The following is a 19,312-nucleotide window of genomic DNA, read 5'->3' on the forward strand; positions in this document are numbered from 1 at the left end:
TTCTTGAAACCAGAAACGGAAGTAGTATTTTAATTAGATAATTTGCCGGCGGGTGCGGAATGCCAGTGTGCTTGGCACAGGTTTTACTGGTTTGCATTTATACTCTTGCCACCAGACATAAACTGTGCACAATAGGATGACTATCAAGGAAAACCCAGGAAATGGTGAGTATAAAGAGAAAATGAAGTTCTCAATTTTGCTGATTTTTTTTTGCCAAACTTGGTGCATTCCGGTGAGCGGCGAATAACGGAAAGCGACCGGAAGTGGCAGAAATGCTGCAACACGTCGACAGCAGTCGACACTGATCCAAGCCTCTGTTAGCCAAAACTTTAATTATGGTTAAACAGGGGATCGCAGAGTCTCAACAGTCAGGTAAAAATTTGTTATATTATTCTGAGATTCACGGAAGACTTCTTATATCATTAAATGACTTTACATAATCTACAGATTTCACCGTGCTTGTGGCAGTTGTGTTTGCTTAGTTGCTTGTTGGTTCAACTTGCGCCGTGGACACGTTGCTTTTCAATGTTTACAGCACTTTTGGTAGCACAATCGTTTTGCTATACAGTAGTGTGCCACTCGTGAGGGTGAGGTGTATGAGGTGATCACGCTGATTATGCCCAGAGACGACCGGCGTTAGTTGACAAGCAGCAAGATCAATTTGCCTTGGGTTCACTTCAGTTGCCACGCGTGTACCAGGGTATACTGGGAGCACTTGATATGTCTTTAGCAGTGGCTGTGTAGACTATAATTTATAACACTGATCATTAGATTATGTTTAATACTGCCTGCTGCAGTATGCAAGAAACAGTGTTTGTCTGTGTGTGTGTGTGTGTGTGTGTGTTTGTGTGTGTGTGTGTGTGTGTGTGTGTGTGTGAGAGAGAGAGAGAGAGAGAGAGAGAGAGAGAGAGAGAGAGAGAGAGAGAGGGAGGTGGGTGGGGGTGAGGAATGTCATCTAGCACCTACAGTGAATGTCAGAATGTTAGATAGGTAGGGATAGTTAATGTTGTTAAACTAAACTAAAAAAACGAAATAGTTTCATCCATGTTGTAGGTGTGCTTTGCATGTTCAGCCTGGTTGAACAATGTTCTCATGAGAATTTTTCTTTACTTGAATGCATGGTTAAAGGGTTTGCTTCATGCCGTCAGAATGGCCTGAACGGAACATATCATTCAGAAAACATGCCCAACTAACGATATCTTTATCCAAAGACACAAATTAAAAGCTCATTTTGTCAATTTTTGGCTTTAAAAAACGTCCTATTTGCTCGGCCTGGGAGTTAATGAGCTACGTGGTCACGTGGTCCAATGACGACAATCGAGCCACTGGAGAACAGAGCATGCTTAGCTGTCAAACTGAGCTGCATTGTCTACCTGTAAGATGCCTTCTCTGGCTTCTGATAAAAGTTTATACTCATTCAAATCTCTTACCCGAGGGGTCAAAATCCTCGTGAAGCTGTGTAAAACCATTTCCCGTCTAGTCATTTCTTTAACAAGCATTTCATTATGGTTATCCCAAGTTGTATAAAACACTGCATTTGAATGAGTTAAGGGAAATGTTGATTTTTGCATATGAGGTCCATGTTATTTGTGAAATTCAATTTATTTTATTAAACCGCTGACACTCCGTCTTGCATACTTTTATTAAACTGAGGTAAACAATGCCCGTTACCTTTACAAGTCCTATCTTAATCATCCATCTAACTGGAACTTCCTTTACCTCTTAATTAAAGGGTTAAATGGCATTCAATTTGTCTTGCTTGTATCGAACGCACTCTCTATCTAAGCTTTACTCCAGTTATCTCAGGTAAAAATCTACCTGTGCGTTAGTTACAAAGCGCAGCTCCCGTAGACCTGGGGGTACTAGATAAAATCTGAACACCAGGTTTATCGAGGAGCTAGAGAAAGAAAGGAAGAATTTTTCCTGCACAACTTCATAGGAATTTTAACACGGACTTGATCCAGCTTAGACCTCCAAACTAACAGGGTGACATGGGCAATTTTCACAAACAAATCATAAAACTATATTTCAGTTAACCGCCTTTAAAATAAATATACCGTTCTGGGTAAATTAAAATAGTTATTGAATCGCAAGAATATAAATGATGATTTTATTATTAATGGAAATTAAGCTACTATATGAGGTACATTTGCTGTGATTACGCTGTCCTTCATGTTTTGCGTAAGTCTACATTTTGCTGTATGTGCTTGTAATCTTTTTAAATACATGCGTACAATTTTTGCAGGTCTGGTTACCCCCCTGTTATGTGATGCGAGTATTAATTTGGCAATTAGTTCCTTAGCTTATTTGAATAGAATTGCAGTGTAAAATTTTCAACAAGATGTTGGCGAAATAGCCCATTACTCTTTGTAGGTATTTCCCCCGTCAAAGTTTGTCTAAAATTATCTATCAATCTTTACTCTTTCAAAGACAGTATAAAATTACCTGACATATTTTCGTGTAAACTTAATGACAAGCCAAGTGTCTCCAGTTCATTCCGTACTCAATTTTACCCAAGCAAATTTTTTTCTTGAGTAGATCTTTATAGCACGGTGTTATAAGCTTACAAATTTGCAAAAAAAAAAATTGCGTACTGACGCAGAATTTGCGTTTCAAGTTGTAAATAATCAATCTTTTAAATTATTTAATATTTCAGATGAAATAATCTTCAGAAACAAATCTTCAAAGCATAAACGAATTAGGATAACGAACCATTTTATTATAGCAGTTCCCATTTTTTCTTTAATATAATGCTCTTTTTCCTGTTTTTCCTCAACACGTTTTCTTCCACGGAAGCTTCAAGATACCCTGAGAGCAATTGCTTTTATTAATGTTCGCGACCGTGTTTGAACTTAATTGTTTAAGTATTGATATTTAACGTCATTTACAAATACCAATAAAATAACCCCATGAAATAAATGAGATATATTGAAAAATATGAAAGCCCACCAAGACGAGTTTCATACCTGTTATTACCTGGCTTGGGAATTGCAGCGGTGCATAATTAACAGGTTTGTTGTAAACGAGCTTTTGGTCAACTACAATGCATTTAAAATGCATCAGCAATCAGTAAGTTTGCCAACTGATGACAGTTAATCTGAAAGACTACCAGCTCTTGATATGATCTAAACCACCTGAGGTGACCATGATCTAGAGCATCGCAACTATTGTCACCGAAGTTAGTAAGTAAGTCACGGAAGACCGTCACAGACAAAGAGAGATTGTCAACGAGAGCTGCAATTTTGGTGAATCCCACGGCAACACACCGAGGCATAACGAAAATTCCTCAACTCCGTTCAACACAACTTTCCTTAACTTCTCCGTCACCATGCAGCTCAGTTGAGTCTCATAGACCTTTATCGTGATTGTCGTCACAGTACCACGTGACCCAGATCTGTTGCTTCATTTTTGCATATTGAGGTGAGGTTTACTAGAACGCTTTTTTTCTACTAATAGATTGTTTTTATAATTTTTAAATGGCGGGGATCGATTAAAACATACCTCTAGTGTATAGATTGAGTGCTGTATCTTCAAAATTCGAGAAATGGATTTTTACATGAACATTGTCCTTTAAGTCAACAAATGTAATGCATTTTAGACAGAGAGAGAGAGAGAGAGAGAGAGAGAGAGAGAGAGAGAGAATATTTGCTATAATATTTTAAGCTAAAGCCTTCTAGTCTGCACCTTAATATCTGGACAATAAACAAAACATACTATTTATTTATAATATCTTGTCAGATGTGGAAGCACTGGTCAATGTAGACACTATGGTAAGTACTCATTATAGCAGTGGTTGGGGCCTCACTGGGTTTTCTTTGTGTCAAGGGACCTGGAACTTAAGGGCAGTGGTTTGTAAGGAGGCAGGGGTCCGTAAGAAGACAGGGGTCGGTAAGGAGGGGGTCTGTAAGGAGGCAGGGATCTGTAATGAGGCAGGGGTCCGTAAATAGGCAGGGATATGTAAGGAGGCTGGGATATGTAAGGAGGCAGGGGTCGGTAAGGAGGCAGGGGTCTGTAAGGAGGCAGGGGTCCGTAATGAGGCAGGGTCTGTAAATAGGCAGGGATATGTAAGGAGGCTGGGATATGTAAGGAGGCAGGGGTCTGTAAGGAGGCAGGGGTCTGTAATGAGGCAGGGGTCCGTAAATAGGCTGGGATATGTAAGGAGGCAGGGGTCTGTAAGGAGGCAGGGGTCTGTAATGAGGCAGGGGTCCGTAAATAGGCAGGGATATGTAAGGAGGCAGGGGTCCGTAAATAGGCAGGGATATTTAAGGAGGCAGGGGTCGGTAAGGAGGCAGGGGTCTGTAAGGAGGCAGGGGTCTGTAATGAGGCAGAGGTCCGTAAGGAGGCAGGGGTCCGTAATGAGGCAGGGGTATGTAAGGAGGCAGGGGTCTGTTAGGAGGCAGGGGTCCGTAAGGAGGCAGGGGTCCTTTAGGAGACAGGGGTCTGTAAGAAGGCTGGGGTCTGTAAGGAGGCAGGGGTCGGTAAGGAGGCAGGGGTCCGTAAGAAGACGGGGGTATGTAAGGAGGCAGAGGTCTGTTAGGATGCAGGGGTCCGTAAGAAGACAGGGGTATGTAAGGAGGCAGGGGTCCGTAAGAAGACAGGGGTCTGTAAGGAGGCAGGGGCCTGTAAGGAGGCTGGGGTCCTTAAGGAGACATGGGTCTGTAAGGAGGCAGGGGTCCGTAAGGAGGCTGGGTCCTTAAGGGGACAGGGGTCTGTAAGAAGGCTGGGGTCTGTAAGGAGGCAGGGGTCTGTAAGAAGGCTGGGGTCTGTAAGGAGGCAGGGGTCTGTTAGGAAGCGGGGGAGGGGAGAGTGCAATCAAAAGTGTTTGCTTTCAGTAGAAAAGAATCTAACAGTAGGCGTACATGTAGCTCAATCAGGTGTATTTTAAAGATTTTATTGTATATATGATTAGTAGAAAAATGTAGGCTTGCACATCAACAGTTCGGTTGAGAAGAAAAAATGGGCATTTGATGGCTGATCATGGTTTGAAAGCTTATGTTGAAAATTTTTGGTTGTGGATTTATTGTTCATGTAATGCATATGTAATAGACACTCTGAGATTTCAAAAAGGTAACTTGACCTTGTAAATCCAGCTTGAATTAGCAGCTGTTAAGACAGTACTTGGGAGTAAAAAGCAGTACTAATTTATATAGTAAATTAATTTATAGTGTCATATATTTCAAACTTTCTAAAACTCTTGTATATATTTGGTGGTGTCCATTCTTTTTTTGCACTCACTTGTGACCTTCACGTAACACTTATCCATGTCGACTTTAAATAATTCCACTGCAAAAAATCTGTTGATAAAATTATCTGATCTAGAAAGTATTCCACCTTTGTGTTAGCTAAATAAATTGCCATAGATACAGTGAATGTATTGTCTATTGTCACCATTGTGTGCATGCCCTGAGATGGAAACAGGTATGTGAATTTATGTGTAAAAAAAGCCAAAGGTTTCATTTTTTTGTATTTTTATTTATAGTCATTTTTGTCATTTAAATAGGTTGACCTTTTTTTCCTTTATTTGGGAATGGTAAATTTAAGTTGTAAAAGGTCATAAGTTATTTTATTATCAGAAACACTGTATTTGACAATCGTCATCATTGTGTAAAACAAGGTTGCAGTGCTGACATTCCTATCTTGTCTGAAAAAAAATTTGATTTTTCTGCTTCTGCATAAAAGTAATCCTACAAAAAAAAGGTAATAGTTTACAAGATTTTGCATGTTGAGCGCCTTGGTAACTCTTTGAAGCACAGTTCAAAACAATCAGAGATGATTTCTAAATCAGTAGCAAAATCTTTACTTTGTATGCACCAGTGGAAAGTATCATGCAGCTTCCATCACACCCATAATTCTTGGTTCATCTTTTCCCTGTGCACATCCAGTTATTTTTGTCACATAATCATAGCACATTATACTGGTTGTGTGGTGTACATGCTTCTGTATGTGAGGAGTCTGAAGATGATTCAGTAGAGTCAGTGGGTGTCAGTTCACTCAGTTTATACCACATTGTGTACACTGGTACCAAGTGTTACCTGTGATTTATGATGGTTTTTGTTTGTGGTTGGTGGGACCCCTCAAGAGGTTGGTTTAAAAATGGTCAAATTTTGGTAAATATTATAAAATATATGCTGCATTCATCTGTACTAGTAAATAGTTGAGATCATAGTGATCAAGACAGTGATGTGTTATCAGAAATCAAAGCCTGTTGTTTTTTGGATGCACTTGTATTGAAGTACAATTTCTTTCATGGTTTTAGTGTTCTGTATATTAAAATGTTTTTTTTACATTAATTATTCACATAAGAGGAGCAGTCCAAGGGTAAGTGGTGTCTAGTGGAATTAAAGATTTTATTTCTTGCACTTGTAATATTTTTGTGTTTATCAGCCTTATATTTTTTGCTCTTTAATTTTCAGGCATATACATAACAAGTTAGTTTAATCCTTGCTGAGTCGGAAGTTAAGCCTTCTAAAAATTTTACAAGTCCTTAGAATAATTTCTTCTTAATTCTGTATATAAACAATCTACATTTTACTGCTGGGGCTGGAAATTACTAGTAACTGGTCTGAAGTTGAGGGTTTATGTAGCAGTGGTATGACACGTCTGCAATGTGTCCTCCATAGATAAATGTCTCTGTTGTCAACTGTAGACCCGCGTCACCAAATACAACACGGGGCTTATCATTTGTTCAGGATGTAGACTTTCAGATAGCAGCTGTTAAGACAGTACTTGGGAGTAAAAAGCAGTACTAATTTATATAGTAAATTAATTTATAGTGTCATATATTTCAAACTTTCTAAAACTCTTGTATATATTTGGTGGTGTCCATTCTTTTTTTGCACTCACTTGTGACCTTCACGTAACACTTATCCATGTCGACTTTAAATAATTCCACTGCAAAAAATCTGTTGATAAAATTATCTGATCTAGAAAGTATTCCACCTTTGTGTTAGCTAAATAAATTGCCATAGATACAGTGAATGTATTGTCTATTGTCACCATTGTGTGCATGCCCTGAGATGGAAACAGGTATGTGAATTTATGTGTAAAAAAAGCCAAAGGTTTCATTTTTTTGTATTTTTATTTATAGTCATTTTTGTCATTTAAATAGGTTGACCTTTTTTTCCTTTATTTGGGAATGGTAAATTTAAGTTGTAAAAGGTCATAAGTTATTTTATTATCAGAAACACTGTATTTGACAATCGTCATCATTGTGTAAAACAAGGTTGCAGTGCTGACATTCCTATCTTGTCTGAAAAAAAATTTGATTTTTCTGCTTCTGCATAAAAGTAATCCTACAAAAAAAAGGTAATAGTTTACAAGATTTTGCATGTTGAGCGCCTTGGTAACTCTTTGAAGCACAGTTCAAAACAATCAGAGATGATTTCTAAATCAGTAGCAAAATCTTTACTTTGTATGCACCAGTGGAAAGTATCATGCAGCTTCCATCACACCCATAATTCTTGGTTCATCTTTTCCCTGTGCACATCCAGTTATTTTTGTCACATAATCATAGCACATTATACTGGTTGTGTGGTGTACATGCTTCTGTATGTGAGGAGTCTGAAGATGATTCAGTAGAGTCAGTGGGTGTCAGTTCACTCAGTTTATACCACATTGTGTACACTGGTACCAAGTGTTACCTGTGATTTATGATGGTTTTTGTTTGTGGTTGGTGGGACCCCTCAAGAGGTTGGTTTAAAAATGGTCAAATTTTGGTAAATATTATAAAATATATGCTGCATTCATCTGTACTAGTAAATAGTTGAGATCATAGTGATCAAGACAGTGATGTGTTATCAGAAATCAAAGCCTGTTGTTTTTTGGATGCACTTGTATTGAAGTACAATTTCTTTCATGGTTTTAGTGTTCTGTATATTAAAATGTTTTTTTTACATTAATTATTCACATAAGAGGAGCAGTCCAAGGGTAAGTGGTGTCTAGTGGAATTAAAGATTTTATTTCTTGCACTTGTAATATTTTTGTGTTTATCAGCCTTATATTTTTTGCTCTTTAATTTTCAGGCATATACATAACAAGTTAGTTTAATCCTTGCTGAGTCGGAAGTTAAGCCTTCTAAAAATTTTACAAGTCCTTAGAATAATTTCTTCTTAATTCTGTATATAAACAATCTACATTTTACTGCTGGGGCTGGAAATTACTAGTAACTGGTCTGAAGTTGAGGGTTTATGTAGCAGTGGTATGACACGTCTGCAATGTGTCCTCCATAGATAAATGTCTCTGTTGTCAACTGTAGACCCGCGTCACCAAATACAACACGGGGCTTATCATTTGTTCAGGATGTAGACTTTCAGATTAGTATTAGTGAAAATGAAACAGCTGTACACTGGAAGTATAGTGAGTCTTTGTTAACTTGGGTTTTATCAGAGTTTAAAACTTAATTAGGTCATTATCCAACTAAAAACTGAGGTTTATCAGGAATTTAATTGAAAGTTTTTTGGGTTGCTGAAGGTAAGAAATGAAGTCTGTCTGGAGCTTAGTGTGGATTCTTGTAATGTGAAGATTGTGGAGACATTCTCACTACACAGCAGGAGGGAGGGGGGAATGTTTAGATATTACCATCTACCAGGGTCACTACCCAGTGGCGGATCCAGAGCTATTTACTGACAGTCTTCCAAATTATCTTTGTTGATTCATCCTCCAATTTTGACCGTCTTCCAACAGAAAAAATTGGATACCCGTCAATGTAAACTTGAAAATCTGACCGTCTTCAGGAAGACCCAGAAGACAGCCTACTAATAAATCTACCCCTGCTTCCAGTACATAATTTTGAACCAGATATTAAATATATTCACAAATATCACTCAGTCTCTGGTTAATTCATGACACAATTGAGCTACAGAAAATACACCTAAGTATTCTGTGTTCCTGATGGAGAGGGCAGGTAATACTCTGCTGTGTCACAACTGGAGCTAAGAACATGATGAAAATAACTGATGATCAAATGATAGAGATTACAGGTAGATAATTGAGCTGTAAGTGACTCATCACATTGTCAAACTCCTACATTACATGTTAACATACAGAACAGCTTTGTACAATGTAATAAAAGAAAAGTATTGTTAGACACAAGGTGCTGTATACCAGTATATATATTAAAAGGACACAAAAGAGGATTTTCGCGCCAAAATTGATTTATCCTGATTTATCCCGAGGTTAACACTACTTTTCCGCGATTTACCAACCTTTAATCTATCATTCCCGGCACTCGCCATCGCTCTGTAACATTTTTGGAAAATACAATAAAAAGAAAACCTCCGCTTAAGCGGAGGTTTACCAACAACCACCTCCATTTTCATAATTGAGCTCTCTAGACTTCCGGATCTCGCGAGATTCTCGTATTGCGACCTAGTTAAAACCAGTTCAAGCTGCCGGGAAAGGACAACGTGAAACAGGAGGCTCAGTTATGCTGGGAGTCCTTCGAAGAAGCGAAGACAGATAACAAAGAGAAAAAGAAACAGCCTTTACAAAAAACATGCGTAAAACAGTGTATCAGCAAATGTACGACAGGCAAACAATAAACACCGGCGAGGAAGAAGGCAGATGAAAACCTGCTTGGGTGGCCATGGATACGAAGAATGGCCTGGCCGCGAAGTATTTACTGGATTTGTGAGTACCATTTACAATAATCTTTGAGATAAGACACCAGTGAAAATATTTATTAAGCACAGAGATTTATGTTTATTTACGTGTGTTCGTTGTATATCTTAACGATTGTCAGGCTCGTCTGTCAAAATATGCCATGAAATTGTAACTAATATGAGTGGTATCGATGACAGAAAGTGTTGCTCATATGTCGACTCTGACAGGGTTTGGGTTAGTTTATAGAGCAAAGAAAGTTTAAATAAAAACGGACATGGTGGGAGATACTAGTCTCATTACATATACATTACAATGGCCAGGGCGAATTTTTGACTTACCGAGGGTACATTTCTTGTGCCTCTAACATCTAGGCATACCACAGTAATTAAGACATATGACAAAGATGCTATTTCTTTAGGCATCTAAATCCCAAAATGAATGTGCAGAAGCTGTTATTGTATCTAAGTTTAACCCAATGTTAAATGGCATGTCAACTATAAGTGAAAATAAATAGTAGTATTTTGATTTTATATTTTAAAGACAATTTGTCTCCTTTTTACATTAAAAATAAATAAATCAGAAAGGGGATATTGCATGTTTATGTTTGGTACATCTCTCTAATGTATTAAATAGTCCAGAGTAATAATTTAGATCATACAATTTTAACTTCCAACCAGTATTTCGGAGATTAAACCAATATGAAGTGATCAAGAAACTTCAAAATTAAGTTGTAGTTAATACTAGTGCAGTTGAAGATGACAGTCTAGATAATTTAAGGTGATCATATTGAGAAAAATGGCATTTATACTTATTTCAGTTGAGTTTTATACTTATTTAAGTTATGTTTTTACATAATTTTTCTCAAACTCGATTATCTTATTTTATGTACTGTTGCTTTTTTTTTTTTTTTTTTGGTTGCAGTATCAAGGTAACTTTTTCCTATGGTATGCCTGAACTGGAAGAAGTGCAGATGGAAGAGGAGGAAGATGCTGAAGAAGAGGGAATTAAAGGATCCTGATGATCCAACATGGGACTAAAACATGTCTTTAGAGTAAGCAGAATTTTAATAAGCTGATATTCACTCCTCATATATTAGGCATATAGGTGCATGATTTCTCTTTTATCAATTTTTTTTCCAAATTGGCGACACATAATGTAAACATAATGCAAGACTCTATTTCCTCCGTCAACTGAAACGAGCTAAGCTTTACCAAAGTATTGTGCACTCAATTCTAGAATATGCCTGCCCTGTGTGGCATCCAGGACTAACTATAGAGCAATGCAAACTCTAAGAGACTGACCAAACTTGTGCTTTGAAGATTATTTTCCCTGACCTATACTATGATGAAACCCTGAACCTGGCATATGTGTACTTTAGATAAACGAAGAGATCTGTGCAAAACTTTCTTTTACAAAAGAACTGAATCCTCTGACAAACTGAATCACATCTTTATTGATCAATCCAATCGTCTTTTAAGATCAAACAATAGTAACAAATTCAAATTACTGTTTTTCTTTTTATCAAGAGCTTGTAAAATATGTGGGTATTACCTCCAATATTTCTGTGACTGTCAGTCACCATCATCGGGGAGTAAATGACTAGGGTCATTTCACCTGGAATGAAAATCCAGGTCAATTGCCCCTAAACCCTAGTCATTTACTCCCCGATGATGGTGACTGACAGTCACAGAAATATTGGAGGTAATACCCACATATTTTACAAGCTCTTGATAAAAAGAAAAACAGTAATTTGAATTTATACATACAGAGCTAATGAAACTGTTCTCTCAATAGTAACAAAGTGCCACAATTTAAGACCGACAGATTCTGATGCTCTTTTATTCGGTATGCACTTTTAAATTTCCAATAGTATTATGTTGTCTTTTATCCTAAGTACAATAATTTTAAAGTTCAATTAGCAGTCTTTTAACTCAGTTTTATTCAAGCAAATATTCACTTTATTTTCATTATAATTTTCTTAGCACTATGTACAACTTCAACCCACTGGGTTGCAATCTTAATAAATTATTATTATTATTATTTTGATTTGCTTTTTTAGACCTAAAGGTTATGAGCAACTGCCAGTATGATGTCCTGAAGAAGAGTTTTTTACATGGAAGAGGAACTCCATGGCTCTCCACCAAAAAAAGGTGAACTTTTCTTGAGGGTCCAAAGCGGGGACGAGTTGGATAGTGAGAGACTTTTCCTGACTTTTGAGTGCTGCTTACAGGATATATTCAGTGAACTCATCTTGCCAATGTGACAAAGCATAATCTGCTGACTTCAAACCATCTAGCACTTACATGTATGCTATAATGCAGACAGATTGGAAATCAAGGTGGTCTTTCCTCCCAAACCTAAGTCATATGCCTGATATTGAGAATAAACCATTTTGGTCCAGCATTTACTTCTTAAATCTAAATGACATCAAATGTATTATGGAATATGGTACTGGTGGCATATTGTGATTTCAACTTGATTTTAAACCAGTGTGTTGTTAGATTTTGTAAGATCACCAGTTGCAGTTTTGTGACTTTGTTACAGCATAAAATTCTGTATTTGGCAAATGACTGCATGTCATTTCTTTTAAGACCTACAAAAATGGTTTGAGTGAACACTTGTGCCTGTATTCAATTCTCCACTCAGCCATTATTTAGAATTCATGCAGGGAAGCTATGCCTGTATTTTTTAAAGAAATATTTATACCTTTCTATTTATTCCCTGCACATCTTGGAAAAGTATGTGTGAATATCTTACTGATGAAACAATTTATGTTTGTGTAAGTTGGGTTGGTCCTTTCTTATGACACATCCCTTTGCATGGAGACAGCTCACATGAGTCAATACACTGACAGAGAGGGGGATAATTTGTTGATCTGCAATCCTCATGGGTCTGCATGTACATCAGACTCTTAACATGATAGCCTGGCTATTAATAAGTCTCTCTCAAAAATGTTATCATACTATAATGCTTACTGCACAATGTGAAAGTTTGTGAATGCTTGAATAGAAGGCTTATTTATGAAGATGGCATTAATGAGTATGAAAATAATTATGCATTCTAGCTTACAGAATCTGTGTATGTCTTATTCATTACATGTGACAGGTAATAATAAAGATGATTTGGCCAAATTCCAAACTTATGTAGCAAACTTTGTTTATTCTTGTATTTTTGCCAAATATAAATAAAAGATGTTTCAATATTTAAACTTTTATTTCATTCATAATCTCTACCCAGTTAATGCTTCATTGATACTGCAGCTTATGCTTTGTACATAACAATATGTTAATTAATAATAACAGTTGGATAGTACATGTTAATTTACTAAAGGGCTAGTTCTTAGAAAAACATGTTCGACATTAAAATATATTCTAAAAAAGTTTTCAAGTATTGCATTAGAATTGAATCTTTGGATGTATTTGACAAAATTATAAAATTATTGAAGAGTTGACAATGCACAGAAAATAAAGGCCTTGAGGCTCTCGCTGATCTCAGTCTTGTCACTTTAAATACATGTACATGGGCATTATAATATAAAACTGTTCACTCGGTTTTGGTAAAAGGTGGTGGATCATGTGGTCATCGCTGCAAATTTTTTGTAGCAGTCTTTTACACAACTTGTCACACCGACATTGAAGTGATGCAGTATTGTAAGATTGGAGTGCTTCCTGGTATGAGTTTTCCAGACATAACTTGAGGCACTGTAATAGTAAAATTACATAAAATGGTTATAAAGAAAAAAATGTATTGATATTATCATAACAGCACTATTCTTTAACAAAAATCAACAAATTAGAGGGCATGATCACTACATGATAACCAGCTTATTATAAAGAAGCAAGTCTGATTATGGCAAAAAAAAAAAAAATTAAATTTAAATATCTGCAGCTGCATTAAATCATAAAGGCCATAAGAAGAAATAACATAATCACACATGGTTTCAAAGAACTGATGTAAAAAAATCACACTAATATTCCCCACTTGGAATTTGAATTTTGACTAGCTAATTTACTACAGTAAAGTGCTAAACCGTACCAAATGGCACTGTTCACCCTCTAAAATACCAAAGTTTTAAGCAGGCCCAGGACCCCACGCCAACTAGGGGGGGGGGGGGGGGGGGGGGGTCGGCTTTGCATCCGCGCCACCCCCCCCCCCTTTCAAATAATCCTGGATCCGCCCATGTTATACTTCTAAAATTATTAACATACCTGATCTCTTCACTCGTGCTTGAAGGGGTGTATCACCCAATTCCTCCTCTGAAAGGCTAAAAAATCATTCCTTATAATCATATTCATTGACAATATTATTAAATTTACAAATAAGCTAACGTAGTTACGTGCCGTACAAAGAACACCCTCTAACCCCACTAGTACTCGAGTTACATTGTATATCTCATGGGATTCCCCTGCGAGAATATGGTGTGAGGTTAGTCTGTAAGTACTGGTAGTTGACCACATTGAGCAGAAAAGGGTATTCCTCCTGCTTTACAGACCTATACACCTCAGGGGTAAAGTGCACTATCTCGCTTCATATAACTATAGTAGTACGTACCCAGTGCGAGTGATTTGGCTGCGAGTGCGTTACCCGAGGAAACGTTAATTATTAGCAGTTATCTACGCTTTTTAACTTCCTCTGCCAGACATTTTGATTTCCACTGCCATCTTCCCATTTTAAAGTACTTTTGGTAAATATAACTCGCTTACCTGCAAAGATTCGGTGAGCAATTCCTCTTCTCCTTCACGTCCACGCTCACCTTCGAAACGACATGCTGTCTGCATTGTTTACATCTCGTATCTGAGTCGAGAAGCCTCGTTATTTCAAACTGTGTCAAGATGGCAGACGCCCGGGGTTCGAAAGTGGACGGTGAATATGATTCTTTTTTTCGATATTGATTAAGGCCATTTACCTGCCATTTTATGCTTTACCCATAGCAATTGTTCTCAGATAAGTTAAAAAAGAAGCAATCCATGCACTAAAAAGGCGTTTTTAATCCTATTTTTTGTCCCTTTAACTGTGAACATTCAGCAACCCAGATCATGCAAGTACTGCACATATGTAGTGGCTGACTTATTTATATTATTGCTGTTTAATTTATTTGACAGCTTGATCAGTAATGCTGGAAATTTATAAGCCGTCACACCAGTCAGACATTCACTGCAGCTTTTCATGCTCACTTTGGGCTTCTAACATCAAAAACTGCTTGAAAACTTGTGATATGGTTGAGTTACGAGGTTGAAACCATTTATCTTTTTAAGTATGATTTATTCATGAACTTTAAAGAAATAGTGCACGTCTGTGGTTGAAACATTAAAAGTTTATAGGATTTTTTCAAATTAGTGCAAATTCTGTCAATGAGCAGCACATTGGGGAATGTTTCTTTCACAGCATTTTTATTGTCCAGGCACAGAGTATATCGATGGAAATAAATCTTGAATATTTGTTAAGATGATTGTATATTTTCTGAAATTGTGTGTCAGATGAATGCATTCAATTTACATAAATAATGACCCTAATTAGTAGATAAATAGTGTGCTAGATATAAACAAGTAGGTTTTAACTTCAAACCACACAATTTTAATTAGGTATTAACATCGTGTAGACATGTTATGGAAACCTTTTGAATTTTCTGACAAATATTATTATATTTTCAGTGTTTCAACGGAGTCTCAAGTCCGTAAGCCTCGTGACCTTGACCTTCCAAAATGGTGCCCTCACTCTGGTGTCGCGCTATGCACGAACACGTCCTGGGAACATGTTCTTCTCTACGACAGCTGTGGTCATGGCTGAGCTTTTCAAGTGTGTCTCCTGTCTTTTTATTATTATGGGACAAGAGGGAGGCATTAGGCCGTGGGCGCGGCGTTTAAATGAAGATGTTTTCCAGCAACCATATGACTGTCTGAAGATCTCAGTGCCGGCAGTGGTATATGTGATACAGAACAACCTGCTCTATGTCGCTATATCTAATCTGGATGCAGGAACATTTCAGGTTCAGAATTTATTATTTTAAAGAAGTTTACAGAAGAAATTATTGGAATATTTAGTTGTAAATCAGATTTGCCAAGTACCTGTATTTTTTATATCTCTGGACACACAATACATTTTTAAAATAAATATGCCAACATTTAAAAGTTGGATAAGAAAAATTTGCGCTTAAGAAAAATAATTGAATTTCTTAGTTTTCTGTGTTTAATGACCCTTTGTAACGGTAGATTTTAAGAAAACGTGAACATTTAAACATATTTAATATATTCATATATGAAAAGAACAGAATAGTACACAAAAAGTAAATTTGTTGTTAATGAAAATTTATTACATATTTTTAAGTTGAACTTAGATTTGACCTATTTTCTTGTATTCTAGGTCACATACCAGCTGAAGATCCTGACCACAGCCGTATTCTCTGTGATCTTGTTGCAGAAGAAACTGTCCAAAATCCAGTGGGTTGCCTTGGTGATGCTATTCACAGGGGTTGCCTTTGTACAGTTCAAGCCAGAAAGCACCTCAGAAAAAGTTTCCACTGAGCAGAATCGATTGCTGGGGTTTGGAGCAGTGCTTCTGGCCTCAGCTCTTTCAGGTTTTGCTGGAGTTTATTTTGAAAAAGTTTTAAAAACGACAAAGCAGAGTTTGTGGCTGCGTAATGTCCAGCTGGGCTTCCTGGGCGTTGTCTTTGGGACGGTGACTATTTTCCTGTCGACGGATGGACAGAAAGTGAGAGACAAGGGGTTTTTCTTCGGTTACGATATGGTGGTGTGGGCAGTAGTATTTCTACAGTCATTTGGGGGACTTCTTGTAGCTGTGGTAGTGAAATATGCAGACAATATTCTGAAGGGGTTTGCTTGCTCTGCAGCCATTGTTTTTGCCTCCCTGGCTTCTGTGTACTTGTTTAACTTTCAGCTGAGTCTGCAGTTTGTGATTGGAGCTTGTCTTGTCTGTATCTCTGTGTTTATGTATGGTTACCAGCCCAAAGAGAAGACACAGTCAAATTTGCAAGCACAGGGGGAGAAAATATAACTATAATATATTACTTTAGGGAAAGAGAAAGAGAAAAGGTATGATTATGATGAATTACACTAGGTGGCAGCATTGTGCAGTATATTTTGACCAGTTATTTAAAACTAATACTGTTTTAGGTCTATTCATTGTTGACTTAGCACAAATAATTTACTATTCATTTAGTGAAAAGAAACTGTGAGTCCAAAGCAGTGCATAGAAAAAGCTTCTCAACAGGTCCCCATAGTCACACCACCAGTCTGTATAGATTGACCTAACTCTGCTGGGACTCTCACTCAGTGCAACCAGCTTAACCATACGACATGCCTCCTCATGTTTTCAACGTACGCATGTAATCACCTGCTTTTCTGTGTTCTACTTGACACCAGGTGGCATGTTAATCCGTTAAGCTGATTGTACTTAGTGAGAGCCCACGTAGAGTTGTTAATGAGAGTCTCAGATAATCACGTATTCATGTGAAAGCTACCAGGTTCACTTACTGTTGAGGAAAACAGTTAACGGATGTCATCTCATCTTTATAAGGGGTCATCAAGAGGAATATGTCAGTTTTTATGTAATAAAAAACAGCCACCTAGGAGAAACAATATGCAAATGTTTATATCCTTTGACTACTAAACTGGTGCCTGGCCACTCTGATCTTAGTCCAACAGCTGAAGCTTAACTGTGATGTGGTGTTTATGTCAGGACTTGGTCAGTATTACCATTAAAATCAAATAGAACTGCAAGATATATATATATTTATATATATAAAAGACTTATTGCCTTATCACAAAAGAATTATGTATGGATTATTTCTTACAAATGATGTAAGTATTGATGCAATAATTGTGTTGTATTGATTGCAAATCAGGGAATAGTTTTATTTGTTGCTGGTTGAATTTGATTCTTCAGTCAAATAATTATGTCAGTGCAACCAAAAGGCTTGGATATAATAAGTGCACAATGTCTCTGCAGTCCCAATGCCAGAGGTTTAAATAACACCTTGTTCAACAAATATTTGCTTAGCTATAAAAGTATTCACAGATCCTATTTCTATGTGTTAATTCTGGATTTTATATCTATCATCTACATTGTACCTGGTGTGGAGCAATTTTTTAAAATTATATAACGCAATTATGGAACATCTTGTGTTTGGATGTGGATAATTTCTTTAATAATTTGATTTTAATCTTGTTAAGTTCCCAAATATGTCTCATGATGGTGCTTGAACCACACGCACATTAAACTATGTATGTAATACAAGACCACCAGAGACAATGTAACTACGCAAAACTAACAGCTGGCTGCTACTATTCATTTCCACGTTATTAGAATGGAATTAAGGATGGACACTTGCTTTACCTTCATGTCCTGAGACCTCAGGCAGGGGGGTGTTGGGGGGGGGGGAGGGGGAAGCATTATATATTTTAGGTTGGTTACCAGCTTCTCCATTTTTCAGTCCCTGTGTTAAAACCCTAACCCAACTCTGCCATTTTCTGGAATTTGAGTTCAAGTTTACAGTGTCAATTACAAATAGCCAGGCCTCCGATGTGGTCAGTTAGGAAGAAATTGGGGTCACTCCCACAGAAAGTCCCTTGGTTACATGAACATATCCACTGCTCTATGATGGATACTTAGATCCATAACAGAAAAGTTTGGTACAATGTTTGGCAGATAAAAAGAACAGTTGTGATTGGTGCTGTGCACTCTACTCACATGTTGCCAACAGTCAACAGTTACATAAACCTGCAAATATGTAGACTGGAAAACAAAGAAGCTAACACTTTTGTAACACACATCAGGTGCAATGACTTTGGATTGGTGGTAAATTATTGTGTTTAGAAGTGTGTCTTGGTTATGGAGACTTGCCATAGTCATGAGATCTCTGAGGTAATGTTAAGTTTATAATTATTTGTTAGTTCTGCTTTGTGATAGTAAACAAATTCTTTCATTGCAAGCTGGATGCTAAGAACAGACGGCTGTAACAGTGGCTTCAAATTTAAACATAGGTGGCAGGAGTGGTATTTAGATACATTGTGATAAATTCGTGGTATTGGGATATTTAAAGAATAAAGAATAAAGAATCATTGCAAGCTGGATGCTAAGAACAGACGGCTGTAACAGTGGCTTCAAATTGGTATTTAGATACATTGTGATAAATTCGTGGTATTGGGATATTTAAAGAATAAGTTATGATAATAAATAATTACTGGTTTTTAAGGTATTCAGCTGAGTGAGGGTACCAGTGTGTTCATATACCCCATAGGGTCACTGTTCATATACCCCATAGGGTCACTGTTCATATACCCCATAGGGTCACAGCCTGCTGTAAATTATTTCTACTACAATTATTGACAACAGGCTTTGTTTCTGAGGGTACATGTTATTAAATTGATTTTGGTTTCAATACATTCCATTTATTTCTTGCTTGAATAAAGTACTTAATCTTGTGACATTGACTTTAATTCATTTCTCTTGTGCTGATAACTTGACAATGGTGAACAGTTCTGTGTTCTTAAAATAGGTAAAATCATTAGTTAAGGTGTAAAAATAACTATAATGATCACACCCTTTCCTTTGGCTTTGTTGCAATTTTTGAAGATTTTTTTTTAAGTAGAAAATAATATCTGTGCCCATATTGCACGTTCAGTTTTCATAATATTATTCATTACTCACTTCATGTGGTTTTAGGATTCATTATCTATATTAGCCTATCAATTTA

General features: G+C 37.0%; 1 protein-coding gene and 2 long non-coding RNA genes across 4 annotated transcripts; 2 read left to right on the plus strand and 1 right to left on the minus strand.

Moving 5' to 3' along the window:
• Positions 1-10: 10 nt before the first annotated feature.
• LOC106172206 (UDP-N-acetylglucosamine transporter) lies at positions 11-19,043 on the plus strand. Of its 2 annotated transcripts, none has more exons than XM_013552825.2 (3): positions 11-164; positions 15,252-15,586; positions 15,961-19,043. In XM_013552825.2, exons 1-3 carry the CDS (start codon positions 137-139, stop codon positions 16,609-16,611), a joined length of 1,014 nt encoding a protein of 337 aa, XP_013408279.1. In that variant the 5' UTR covers positions 11-136; the 3' UTR covers positions 16,612-19,043. The 2 variants fall into 2 exon arrangements, with proteins under 2 accessions (XP_013408279.1, XP_013408278.2); XM_013552824.2 differs by lacking the exon at positions 11-164 and adding an exon at positions 187-372.
• Positions 9,108-13,089, plus strand: LOC147760949 (uncharacterized). The gene is made up of 3 exons (XR_015335305.1): positions 9,108-9,627; positions 10,522-10,651; positions 11,660-13,089. It is a non-coding gene; the product is annotated as an uncharacterized LOC147760949 (long non-coding RNA).
• LOC147760950 (uncharacterized) lies at positions 12,795-14,442 on the minus strand. The gene is made up of 3 exons (XR_015335303.1): positions 14,304-14,442; positions 13,809-13,864; positions 12,795-13,301 (listed from the first exon to the last, which is right to left on the minus strand). It is a non-coding gene; the product is annotated as an uncharacterized LOC147760950 (long non-coding RNA).
• Positions 19,044-19,312: the final 269 nt, after the last annotated feature.

This window comes from Lingula anatina, chromosome 6 (assembly GCF_051362555.1).
Source record: "Lingula anatina isolate TDL-2025a chromosome 6, LinAna3.0, whole genome shotgun sequence".
Lineage (NCBI taxonomy): Eukaryota > Metazoa > Brachiopoda > Lingulata > Lingulida > Lingulidae > Lingula > Lingula anatina.